Here is a 14,252-nt window from a genome sequence, read left to right on the forward strand (position 1 = left end):
CTCCGATTCATTGTTGTCATTACCGTTTCGGCTTGAATTAGAACCTTCTCTTTCCGACATCATATCACACAATTTTTTTTTATGCCTCACAAAGATTTCACTCGGAAAACACTCACTATGGCTTTTTCCCCTCTATTAAACTCACCACTCAGCCTTTTACCACTCAAAGTCTCCCTTCAAGCACTTCAAAGAACCAAATGAACTAAATCAATTATTTTATCGGGAATTCAAACAAACCAAATATTAATCGAAGACCACGAGACTCAAAGGACTTGAATAAGGGGAATATTTTGACAAAAATATGTAAATAGACTCAATAGAAGATTGAAAGAATCAAACCCAATTGAATATCCCAAAGTCAAACACAATGTAGGAATTGTTGTTGGTAGAAAAACAAAATCAAACAATAATAATATCAAAATTTGTTTTCTTTTTGTTTGTGAATAGTACTTCGAGATGAACAGTATCTCGAAAGTACAGTAACTTTTTTTTACTCCTTGATGAAAGAAGATAATTAAACTACCAACAACTCAACAAAACGACAAAAAGAAAAACAAGAACGAAGAAGGACTAAGAAAGAACAATTAAAATTGAAGAAGAAACTAAGAAAACAAAATTAACGACTCAAACAAATAAAGAAAAGATATAACCTTCAATTAATTTGGAGTCAAAGCTCTGATACCAACTGATACGAACCTCGTAGCAATATTGACTATGAAACCCACAGCGAGATTGACGAACCCAAGAAAGCCAAATTAATCCAAGAGTTTAGGATTAACCCAAAATAAAGTCGAACCAAAAAAATTCAACAAGAACGATGCTTGAAAGACCCCTTGATCACGCAATCCAAGAATTAAATCCGATTGTTTGAACGTCACAAGTTAAGACTTGATAAGTTCGAAATTGTTCAATGAAGAACGATGAAGAGAAGACAATACGCCTCACTTTTAATTTAATATCAAACATGTCAAAGTTTTTTACAATTGAATGAAAACTCCTATTTATACTAAACCTAAAAATTTGGTAAAAATCGTGTAAAAGTCGATCATAATTCCAAAAATATGGAAAAGAATAAAAAACTAATAAAATATGAAAAATTACCAAAATTAGAAAATTCGCCGATATTTTTGGCCTATGCGACCGCGACGTTCATTTCTATGCGGTCGCATAGTTCAAGTAAGTTTCCCCCTTTGAGTTTAGGTAAGCCTTTATGCGACCGCAAGCCTCATAAGCCTATGCGGTCGCATAAGTTTATCATTTTTCTCCGTCTTCGACCTTCGATATTAAATTGATCCAAGTTGATTCAGCCTTCGATCCGAACATGAAAGTTTCTCCATTTTGAGTCCCGAACATGGTTCCATCAATGGTTTCTTGAACGAGCAATCCCTCACTTGTTTCTCTTGCTTTGCCCTTGATCGCGTCATTGGTTCGCTATCGACTATCAATGGGTCTCGTCTCGCACTTACTTTCATCAGGCTCGACTCCCGGGTCATACCAAAGAGATTGGATATGAGCGATATAATTGACCCGAGCATGCTTTCACCACCTGCAATTAGCTCATTAATAAGGATAACTAACCATCTTTCTATAGAGATGGACATGAATAATCTTGATGATCATTCTCCACAAGTGATGGAGAGGAAGAATATGGTAGATGAAGATGGCTTTGAGTATTTGAATGGAAATTTTCAAAGAGGGGCCTTTGATAGATTACAAGAGATATATCTACTTGGCATACCAAGAATGAAACATTTGTGGAGGGGTTTCATCAAATATCCATCACTACACAATCTTATGATTCTTGTTATTGCAAAGTGCCCCTCAGTGAAAAGCCTATTTATTGAGTCTGTTGAATTATACATGGTGAATTTTCAAAGTTTAAGTATTTATGACTGTGAGATGTTAGAAGAAATTGTTTCAATGAATACAGAACAAAATGAAGTCACCCAGATGCTTGAGTTCCCAAAACTACAAGAAATTATCCTTCATAATAGGTCCAGTTATTGGCTCACTAATTAGAGATCAGCATGTGGGAAACATAAAAGAGTTGCTTACCCTTGACGCCCCATTAGAAATCTACAAATAGGTATAGTTGTGAATAAAGAAGGTATGCAAAATTTATTGGCTTCTTCCCAAATAACTTTTTGTCTTCCTACTTTTATTCGACATGAGATCAGAGAGTTTAGGAGGAGATGTTAAGAATTTTTTAATTGATCATGTGGGCATTTATGTTAATTATTGTGTATTAAATTAAAGGCTATCAAATTTGGTTAAACCTATTTAAAGTAATCTTATAAAGTTTCGATATTTTGGACTTTAATGCATCTAGTTAAAATGTGGGCTTTTATGTGTAGAGACTAGGCCAATGTTCCTAATTTCATGATAGGCCGAATTAGGTTAACAGACAGTCTGTATATAAACACAGTTATGGTTCCCAAATCACATGTATTGCTCATTCTGTTCTGGCTCCCATCACCAAAGAAAAAAAAGGAAACATGTTGATTTGGAAGACTAAATCGCAGGATTTAATTATTGCATTAATCATATCTAATTCAGGTACGCTTCCACTTTAGTTCATGTGTTCTTGATGATCCAACGTGATAGATCTAACTCTTTTGATGGTAACAAATTTCCTACAAGTCGTATCAAAGCCACTTTCATGTTGAATAATTGATAATCGAATATTATTTTGGTTTTAGTGATATTTTCAATGTTTTCAAATTTAACAATTTCAAATCTATATTTTGTTGAATTTGAAAACTTTTGCGGCATTTTTTTTTTGTTATTTTCTTCCATAATTCGGATTAAAATTTTGAGAAATTTCAGATTATGGATTTTAAGTTAAAAAATTGGGATTTGTAGCAACAACCGCTACCGTCGGCGTTGGGCAGGGTTCGTGAGGTCGCTGCGCACACCGCAACAACATTTTCGCTGCTACACTGCTATGGTCGACGCCGACCCCTACAACATCAGCAAAGAAGGAAGATTTTTTTTTTCAGTTTCAAATTTGGTTGAATTGGGAACGGGGCCCTTACATGAAAATTGATTAATTTGAGGCCCCTACTTGTAATTTCACATTAGGGTTAAGGTTACAAATTTAAAGTTTCAGCCCCTAAAGTTTAAAGTTCATCCAAATTGTGCCTTTAAAGTTCTAGGTTTAATAATTCAGTCCCTGAAGCTTAAAAAATTGATCAATCTGGGTCATTAAAGTTTTGAATTTTGTAATAAAATCCCTCAAAGTTTCTAATTTGTTCAAATTGGCCCTTAAAGTTTTGAATTGGTTAATTTCCCCCCTAATGTTTTGGATTATTAAACCTTAGGCCCCTAAAGTCTCAAATAAATAAAATATGTAAAATTGTTGATTTTCTTTCTCAAATTTTAGTACTAAGGACTCTTTTGAAAGTTATAATATTTGAAAGTAAATTAATTGAAGCGACTTGTTGCCAAAGCAACATCTCTTGTGGAAATTATTTAACTTAGAACGAAAGGTGTTTGTGTGTGTGTTACTCACGCGAGTATTGATCGATCCAAATGAAGGTCAATATTTGGCTGAATTCCACATGCACCCATGGTGATAAACGTGTGAGATTATTTGATTTCACGTGTCATCAATAAATCGGTCCAAAAAACGATTTATTGGTTGACATGTCTTATTGTCAATGTTTGATCACTACACCAAGAGTGCCACTTACAAGTCAATAATTCTATCCAAAGACTAGATATTGATGTTGTGCTAGGTATCTTGTGATGGGCCCTATCATTATTTACATATTGAGGATATTTATATGTGCCATTCCAATTAATTGTTCTCTAATTCAGTTTCAAGTTCTACTGCTAATATCTCTGCTAGCATCAATTCACTTCCAATGCTTAATGGTACCAACTTCAAGGTGTGACAAGTGAATGTGATTATTGTCCTCGATTTTGGCGAACCTTGTCTCAATGAGGTATAAAGCGAAATGTCTCATATTGCTTCAAAACTAAAGTCACTTAAGTTGGATTTATCAGAAGATTGGTTAGTGCACTTGGTTCTGATATCCCTTTCGGCACATTTCAATCAATCCAAGGTGAGCTAAACTGTCAGAAGGACTCATGTCTCTTAATGAGCTCATCTCACACTATGTTCAAGAAGAGGAAAGATTGAAGCATGACAAGACAGGAAGTACTCATTTAGCCACCACCTTCAAGGACAAAAGGAACATGAAAATGAAAAATGATAAGGAAGCTGCGAGTACAACATCACAAAAGAAATAGCATAAGGAACCAACTAAGGGTGGTTGTTTCTTTTGTAGAGCTTCAGGTCATAAGAAGAAGAACTATACCAACTACCACGCATGATATGCCAAGAAAGGTATTATTCTTCATTTGGTTTGTTTAGAGGTTAATTTAACTTGGATACCTAGACATACATAGTGAATAGATTTTGGTGCAACAACTCACATCAGTGTTTCTATACAGGGTTGCCTGAGTTGTCGAAAATCAAGTGATGGTGAAAGATACATCTATGTTGGCGACGACAAGAGAGAAGTAGAGGCAATAGGAAAATTTAGATTATTGTTAAAGATTGAATTTTATTTGGATTTTAATGAAATGTTTATTGTACTGACGAAATTTAATTTCTATTTCTACTTTGGACAAATCTTGTTATTCTTGTTCATAAGGAAATCGAAAATATAGTTTGTTTCATGATTCAAAATTTGTTGGTTCCAATTCATTTTCATGTTGTCATAATCTTTATTTGATTGATACAATTGCTTCTTTTAATGAATCCTTGCATGTAAGTACTCGAAGTGTAAATCAAATATTAATCAGTGAGAATTCTGCCTCATTGTGGCACAAGAGATTAGGTCACATATCCAAGATGAGAATTGAGAGATTTCTGTATGATGGGATTCACGACCCTCTCGACTTCTCAGATTATGACTTGTATGTCAACTGTATAAAAGGGAAAACAAACCACTAAAAGGTGATTTCAAGCCAACAGGACTTTAGACGTCTTAGAACTTATCCATACGGACATTTGTGGATCATTTCCCACTAGTTGTTCAAATGGTCAACACTATTTTGTAACGTTCATAGTAAACTTTTCAAGATATGGCTATATATATATATACACACACACACACACACACCCGCTGGATATGTTCAAAAACTATAAAGCAGAAGTTGAGAACCAATTCGGCAAAATGATTAAAAGCGTCAGATCTGATCGTGAGAATAAATACTATGGTAGATATGACGATTTAAGTGAACAGTGTCCAGGACCATTTACTAAATTTTTAGAGGAATGAGGTATCGTCCCATGGTACACTATGCCGGGTTCGCCATTATGAATGGTGTTACTGAAAGACGAAATAGAACGCTTAAGGCATGGTGAGGAGTATAATCGGTCATTTTACCTTACTAGAATCTCTCTGGGGTGAAGCATTAAAAATCGCAATGTATATACTCAACAGAGTTCCAACTAAGGTCACTGATAAAATCCCTTATGGGATTTGGACAGGCAAGAGGCCTAGTTTGAAGAACATACACATTTGAGGATGTCCAGTTGAGGTAAGACCTTATAAGCCAAATGACAAGAAATTGGACGTAAGGACCATCAGTTTCTATTTTATTAGATATTCTAAAAGGTCTAGGGGTTGCAAGTTTTATGATCACACAACTAAGGTAATTTTCGAGACAAGAAATGCCTGGTTCTTTGAAGATGTTGAGTTTGCAGGGGGAGAAAGGATTATAGGCTTTGTCTTTGAGGAGAGATATTTTGAAATTCCTCTAATTGCCATTGACAATGATCAGATTTTTATCCCTCACATTGTTCGAGAATCAACTCAGGATCAAGACAATGTCATTGTATCTCTCTCTCAAATTCAACAAATTGTTCCAGAAGAACAAACTCCGCAGTCTCAAGAGCCAAATGCCATTAAGAAGATTTGTCAGAGAGAGGAGAAATGCGATTTCGGATAATTATATTGTATTTCTTCAAGAACATGAAGTTGACATTGGAGTGGTGAAAGATGATCCGACCTACTTTCATCAAGCCATGGAAGGTTCTAACGCTAAAAAATAGCTGGATGCCATGAATGAAGAGATAAAATCAATGAAGGACAATGACGCGTGAGGCCTCGTTCCATTGCCTGAAGGTGCGAAACTCATTGGTTGCAAATCGATATTTAAGACCAAGAGAGACTCGAAGGATGATGTAGAGATGTATAAAGCCCGTCTTGTCGCAAAGGGCTTTATATCGAAAGAAGACATTGATTATAAAGAGACTTTCTCTCATGTTTCTTCAAAAGACTATTTCAAAACTATAATTGCATGGTAGCACATTTCGATCTTTAGTTACATTAGATAGATGTTAAGATAGCATTTCTCAATGGTGACATTGATGAAACTATTTATATGGTACAACCAGAAAATTTCATATTGGATGATGCAAAGCAAATGGTTTGTAAACTAAAGAAATCCATTTATGGACTCAAATAGGAGTCTGGTCAATGGTATTACAGTTTCATCAAGTGATCATCTCATTTGGTTGTGAGATGAATTTGGTAGATGATTGTATAGCCACAAGTTCAATGGGAATAAAAAAATTTTATCTGTCGATGACATGTCGCTTGCCAGCAATGATATACGCTTACTGCATGAAATCAAGAGATTTCTAGCAAAGAACTTTGAGATTAGGAATTCAGATATACCGAGATTGTTCTCGGGTCATTCTTGAATTATCACAAAAGAGCTATATCGAAAAGGTAATTAAAAGATATGACATTAAAGATTGTAAACCGGGTAACACATCCGTGGCTAAATTTAAGTCAATGCCCCAAAAATGACTTAGAAATAAAAAAAAAAGCAGAAAATTCCTTATTCTTTAGCTATAGGGAATTTGATGTATACTTGGGTTTGTATACGTCTGGATATAGCATACATTGTTGGGATGCTATGAAGATATCTGAAAAACAACCAAATAGGTCATGCGGTATTTACAGAGAACAAAAGACTACATGCTCATAAATAAGAGATCGGATCAGTTGGAGATCATTGGTTATTTTGATTCCAATTTCACGGGATACAAGATTGTAGGAGATCTACTTCAGGATATATCTATTTGCTTGTTGGAGATGCTATTTCTTGGAAGTGTACTGAGTAAACACTCATAGCTACTTCCACCATAGCAGCGGAGTTTGTAGCGTGTCATGAGTCATCAAACCATGGAATATAATAATAGATAAAAATATCGCAAATAGAGCCAATGGACACCCATCAAAGGAGTCGTTCTCTACCCTGGAGCTACTTTACCATATTTCAAATTCAATGATTTTAATAAACTTCCTACAGTAGTTCGTCTTGTCAGGAGTTTCGAATTTAATATCGATATTTTAGCAACAAATCCAATAAATCTAAGTGTATTGATCTTTTTTTGGAAAGGAAGTGTGTGTGAGTTATTTATTTCAAAAATAGGCTGGATCCAACTAATGAAAAAGGGATAGGATAAATATTTGGGGAGTTAAATAGGCTTTTTGGGAATATAAGGACTTGAACCCTCACAATTTTTAAAGTCGACGAATTTTTCCTTTTTGTCATTAGGCTACGTACTATGGACAGTATAGAAAAACTGCTCAAGTTATTTTGTGACAATAAATCAGCAGCGCTGTATTCCAATAACAACAGGAACTCGAAGAAGTCGAAACATATAGAGATCAAGTTCCTGGCTATTAAATAAAGAGTTTAGAGTGGACGAGAATCAGTAGAGCATACCGAGACAAACTCCATGGTTGCGGATCTGCTTACTAAGGGATTAATACCTAAGGTCATTCATGAGAACACTGCTCATATGGGTGTAATAGCTCTTGAGGATGTCTAGTTTCTGTGGGAGTTTGTATTTTCGCTTTTCATATTAGACACATGTACTGTTATTTTGTATATAGTTTATGGTTAAAGTTGTTTTTGGTTATAAAGTTTTTTTTTTTTTTTTTGTTGGTTTGTTATCTCTGAACTTGTTTGAAAATGTTCTCATTAAAGTAGGCCAGTTGGAAATAGGCATGTTAAGATCACATTACATGTAATTTTCATACTACACATCCATGCTTGATCCATGTCATTCAATTATATTGATATATGTGACCATTGATGGGTTTAGTTACGATGAAAGTAGCAAAAATCGCTTTGATCCTATGTTAATATAATTGATCGACCAGATTGTTTGAGGATGCATTCAGTAATGATAGCAAAATTCTGAATACACATAAGACTATGTTTAATGCATAATTATAATGTGATACATATAGCCCAAATGGGAGATTGTAAGAATTTTTTAATCGATCATGTAGGCTTATATGTAAATTATTCTGTATTAAATAAAGGCTATGAAATTTGGTTAAGCCCGTTTAAAGTGATATAATAAGGCTTCAGTATTTTGGGCTTTAATGCATCTAATTAAAGTGTGTGCTTTTGATAAGACATGAAATATCGTGTTTTACATTCATTAATACTTGTATTTTTGTGATTAATTAATGCATAAATATACTCAGTGCCCTTATATTTTGATTTAGGTTGTAAATGGATGAAAAATATGGAGTTTGGAAGAAAAGAACGAAAACGGATCAAAATGGGAACAAGTGAAAGTTCGAGGACCAAGTTGCAAATAATCCATAGATGAGATGGTGATGGAATGAAGATTCAAGAGTGTTAGGGGTCAATCGGAGGAGAAAAGAAGTCAAGGAGATGAAATATAGTCTAAGTGTTAACACATATCAACTTTCAGGTGAAAAAGTTACATTCCAGATTTCTAGCCTCTGTTTGAGACATATTTTTGGCATAGAAAACTTGTGAATTGGAAAATTTCTATCTCTAGCAAAGTTTTATTCCTTTTCATTAATTTCCAACACAATTTGAATCACATCAATCGAATATCAGGAGAGAAAGTTATGATCAAAATACTAAAAACTGTCCGACAGAGAATGCGAAATAACTATGCGGCCGCATAGCACAAAACCATGCAGTCGCAAGAGAATTTGAAGACTGAAAATAGTTGTTCTATGTGACCTCAACCATTTGAACTATATGGTCGCATAGTTCATCTCTTCCCAAATTTCATCCAAAACCTAGAGAATGCCCCCAAACCTAATTTTTTCTCCATTTGCTCTAGAATTGAAGATGTGTAACTAATTCTCTTATGCTTGAATGCCTTGGAATAATTATAACTGTGAGATCCACTTGATTTTTATCATTTAATTCATATGTTCAGTATTAAATATTCTTCTGCATGTATTTTTATAGTTGTTGTATTTAATTGCCAGGATGCATACTAGTTTATTATTCTCCACAATCTATAGCTAAGTTAAATATTAAATCCGTAATTGTTTGATAATTTAACTTGTGAAGCAACTAGAATTAGTAATTTCCTGCTTTGAAAATTATTAAATCTTATGGAAAATATTTATTTAGGTTAAATGCAACCGCGTGTACTTGTGTTATCTAGTTCATTGATTTCTCTAGTTCATAAATCAATTATTGAATCAAACCTTCGCGCTTGTCTAGGATTGTTCGATAATTAGGATTAATTAGATCGCTTGTTTCTAATTAATTAAAACTAAGGAGAAATAGGAAATTGTTTCGAATGGAAAATTGTTTTTTAAAATGAATGTTAAAATTGTGAATTGATGATTATTTATGGATCAATGACCAATTATAAATTTCCAATTGTGGATGTTGACTTAGATCAAGATTCGTTTTACTTATCTCATCCAATTTATTGATTTTCATTGATATTAGTGTTCTTCTTAAGAATTAATTATTTCAAAAATCAAAACTCCCATTTTAATTAATCTAGCATAAAAAATAAGCTACTCACTATTCGTGGGATCGACCTCTTACTTCCACTACTGCATTAACTTTAAGAAGTATATGTTTTAATTTGGAGTGTCTATGATAACACGCACCAAATTTTACAAGTAGAGACCAAGCGATTGTTAAAAAATGGTTGCGAAAGGCCTTTTGCAGTGTTTTACCGTATGTTGCAAACCTCGATATTGCCGTAAAGTGAACGGTACAACAACTTTTTTTCGCAGCGAATAACTTTTTCAAAACATTTTTTTCGCGTTGCGAATAATCTTTTTGCAACATTTTATGAATGTTGCCAATAACCTTCACAACGTTTTTTTCAAGTTGCAAATAACCATTTCCCAACGTTTTTTGAACGTTCCCAGTACCTTTTTCGAAACTTTTTTTTCGCGCTGCGAATAACCTTTTCGCAATGTTTTTTTACCGTTGTCAATGCTTATATCCATATTTTTTGCAACACTTTTTGACCTTTGCTGTAGGTCATTTTCTGGTGGACTTTTTTTTTTTTCAATTTTTTATTTGTACAACAATTTACATAAATCAAAAACAAAACATGATAAAGATAACAATATCTTACAACTCCAATAATAATTATTAATTGAACTCCAAAATGTAACAATATTTGTACAAAATTCAAATCCAAAATTCTAAAGCACCTAAAAACCTAATACATTTAAAAAAAAAAAAAAAACAACAACTACAACAACAAACACAACAATGAGTAAAACAGCCTCATCGGCTTCCATAATTTTCTTTTAAGCAATCTTTCACACGAGCTTAGCCTTAAGAACCACCGGCTTATTTTTCGACAAAACTCCATTGTCCAAAGCCTTAAAGTACTTGAACCATATAACATCAATCACGAGCACTTTTCCCTAATGACGGAACTATTTTTGAGGCATTGAAGAAATTGAGCAATTAATCAAATGGCAAGCCTGAGAACATAAAATATAAATTTATGCATGTACGGAGACCAAAGAAGCGAGTAAATTAATTTTTTTTACAACTGTATTTCCTCTTAACAATGCAACTAATTAATTCCACAAAAAGTAAAGAAGAGGTTTTTAATTTTTACTCTTCCATGTATCCCACTTTTAACTATAACCAAATGAACTTCAGTAACTATTTCAGGAAATATGATAAATAACACTTAAATGGACAAAACCTATTGAACAATGACTTACATGAAACAAAAAAGTACATTATGCTACTTTTAATATGTAGCATAAACCAAGTTAGTTAATATAAAATTATCAATGTTGAAACAAATGTGAAATAGATACATACCAAGTTAGTTTATATAAAAATATAAGTTGACAAGTTTACACAGACCCTCCATATGCAACTAGAATTTAACTTATTTGCAATAAATATGAAATAGTGAATAATGAAGGGGTATTTTTCTATTTCTCCTTTTCTACTTCAAAACATTTTTAGCAAAAAAAGTGATGATGAGCTGTATTCATCCTCTCATCTGTCAGCTATTATCAATGATTTATTCGAATTCATTTCTCAAGCACTTTAGGCACAATATAAAGACTTTAGACACAATGTCTTTTAAATGCTTCATGTATTTTTCCAAGAATCAACCCACCACATTCAAATAGCGTGGTCAATTAAGAAGAGATTTCATCTACACATTACGCATCCGAAGAGAAAATAGTTCCTCCAATCTGGTAAACTTGCCATTATTTTCACAAAGGAAACATAGACATGTGCTATTTCAATTTTAATGAACGCAAATAGAAATAAAGCTGGTAAACTTGCCATTATTTAAGATTGACCAAATAGAAATAAAATTGGTTACAACCAAAGAGACATTACAATTTTAATATAACTAAATTTGAGCATAGTATAACTTTCATCCAGAACACAAAAACTAGCACAACCAAATGCAGTGAATGTGTGATAATATACTAGAAAAACATCCTTTTCTTTTCCTTTTGGAAGGGCACAGAGTGTATGCAGACGAACAAGGAAGTTCCAAAATAAAAAAATCATAAAGAAGATGGGCCAACAAAATACACATAATATTAGCAAAGCATGACTGCATGAAACACCAATATGTCAAGTAGGATAATGCACTTCAGTACTCAGTGCTTCCCCAAAATTTGGAAATACCCTATGCCAGGCACTTGGCCACAACTATGGTGGTCCATTCCATTCTGAATTATCTATGATGTGGTTATAATTAATATGATTTATACTCAAGCTTGATAAAGTAACCAAGTCCAGTAGTATGTGTCAAAATTTGGTTAAATCAATGATAGAAGAAAAAGATGCAGGAAGTGTGAAAGATTACTAATCAACAGTGAGCACATTACTCTTTTTCCAAATTGTTGTTTAAGAACAATAATCCTCTGCACATTTGAAGGTTAAATAAATTTGAAGAAAATTTGAAAAAAGAAAAAGAAAAAAAGTACCAGTAGCTATTGCTGAAGCAGTGGCTAGTTTTAATTCAAAGAAAGCCATGTAGAGATTCAAATTCATAAATAAACTAATAGTTTGCACCAGATTTCCAGAACACTGGTGGAACAAATAGCACAACTTTATTGTGGGCATTTGCTTTGTCGAAAATGAAATAGCAGCCATTTTATACATAGATGCAAATAGAAAGAGAAGAAAAAGGAAACTTACACCAAAAAGAGATTTCCTTAAGCTATGAAGCCCCAATACCACCTGAAGAAAAAAATCAGCACAAAAAAATCAGTCCTAATAAATAATTTAAGCAAAACACTTGGGAGATTTTAGATTGCTTCTAAATCCAAAAAACACACAATTTTCACCGGAGGGGGTTTCTAAAATAGCTTTTTTAAGTCAGTCTACATCAAAGTTTAAAATAATGGATCAACAATATACTCTTCGTCTGCAGCCTAATCCAAAAGTAATATATTTGAAGTAACGTTCACTTCGAAAAACAGAGTACAGTAATCTGATGATGCTCACCAGCCAAAAACCAGCAGTGACATAGGAAGGAAACATTGACTTCACAAAGGATGGATAGTCAGACTCTAGGCTTGACTCAAGCTCCTCTGCTTTCTTTATAGAACATTCTCTATATTCATCTGATGCATACACCCGGTTCGAGAGGTTCCGGGTCCGATTGGTAACTCTACAAATGCATTAACCTAATAAAGAACATGTTCTACACAATAATTGCATTGATAACAAATTAAATTAATGCGCTAGAAATTTTTAAACACAATTTGCTAGGATCTTACCTTCTGGCAGAGTTAAAAAAAGGCCTAAAAAGAGAGCCACTATACTTCTTTGTAAGTCAAATAAGTGCACGTTAGAGAGATACCAGTGAGGGTTTGGGAGATGATGAGTTCTTGAGGGCGATAGAGAGCTGAGAGAGATTGAGTTCTTCAAGTCTTTTCTTGTTCTCTTCCAATCTTTGCTCGTGTAAGGCCTCATATTTCACTTGGGACATCACCATTTTTGCCTTTTCCTTTCGATTTTGGAGATTTAAGAAGAGTTGGAGCAGCTAGAGAAACAATCTTCACTTCTCCTTTACTGGGAGTAGGTGGCTGGCCGGAGGTGCAACTAACGCACTGTCGTGAAAGTGGCCGACGCGACAGTGCAGTCAGGATTGAAAAAAGGGTCGACATGTTATGATTTATAAAAGAGTGAAGAGTGAACGGAAGGGAAGAAGTAGAGAAGCAGCCTAACTACCTAAGGGAGTAGTCATTGCCGTTGCCATCGCTTGTTCGGTTGGAGAAGAGAGGCGAGAGGTGGTTGCTGTTGGGAATCTACTTATACATGCACAGCGGAAAATTAAATTATTTCGATTCCCATCCAATAGATCTCATTGTGTTTGGTTAGGAATTGTGATAAGATTGTACCCTTTCCAGATCTGCAATCCTTTTGCTTTTCTTTTCGTTCCACAACTTTGATTCGCCACCACAGCTGTCCAATTGTCCAGCCTCCAAAGGTGATCCACACAGAGAATATGATTGCAACCTCTAGGGTTTTCTCTTGTGCTAGCAAGAATAATGAAAATCTTAATGGACCTCAAACCCTAGTTATGTATTTATATAAACCCAAACAGGCTCGGCCCGGTCCGGTCCAATAATTAATTAATCCAATTAATTAAACCCGGTCCGTGAATTAATTAATCCAATTAATTAATTCGAAAATATAAATAACAAATCCAATTAATTAATTTATCCAACGATTGTTAAATTAATCAATTGGCAATTTGCAATCTTCCAATTCTCTTTTGTGTGTGACCCATTAGGTTCCCGACCACGATGCCTAACGACGTGAAATATTATTTTGATCTAATCAAAATTGATAAATTAAAACACTCTTTTAATTTATCGTCAATTCACATTCGCCGTCCCTGATTGACATCTAGCAATGTGTCAGGGCAATACATGTGACGGGAAATGTCACGTGGTATGACAAAA

The 14,252-nt window shown here is 34.0% G+C and overlaps 1 protein-coding gene across 1 annotated transcript; it reads right to left on the reverse strand.

Annotated features, from left to right (window-relative positions):
* Positions 1-10,497: 10,497 nt before the first annotated feature.
* Positions 10,498-13,576, reverse strand: LOC111375060 (B3 domain-containing protein At5g42700-like). Its single transcript, XM_022997847.1, has 4 exons — positions 13,136-13,576; positions 13,062-13,064; positions 12,787-12,963; positions 10,498-12,519 (listed from the first exon to the last, which is right to left on the reverse strand). The coding sequence occupies exons 1-4, from the start codon at positions 13,277-13,279 to the stop codon at positions 12,184-12,186; spliced, it is 660 nt and encodes a 219-aa protein (XP_022853615.1). The 5' UTR covers positions 13,280-13,576; the 3' UTR covers positions 10,498-12,183.
* Between the last annotated feature and the right edge of the window lie 676 nt (positions 13,577-14,252).

This window comes from Olea europaea, unplaced genomic scaffold (assembly GCF_002742605.1).
Source record: "Olea europaea var. sylvestris unplaced genomic scaffold, O_europaea_v1 scaffold1331, whole genome shotgun sequence".
Taxonomy (NCBI): domain Eukaryota; kingdom Viridiplantae; phylum Streptophyta; class Magnoliopsida; order Lamiales; family Oleaceae; genus Olea; species Olea europaea.

Bases quoted from the DNA above. Each gene is read 5' to 3' on its own strand.
- LOC111375060 (XM_022997847.1), bottom strand. From the start codon at position 13,279: ATGGTGATGTCCCAAGTGAAATATGAGGCCTTACACGAGCAAAGATTG. The intron at 12,520-12,786 runs GTGAGCATCATC...TTTTTTCTTCAG, and splicing joins TCACTGCTGGTTTTTGGCTG to GTGGTATTGGGGCTTCATAG.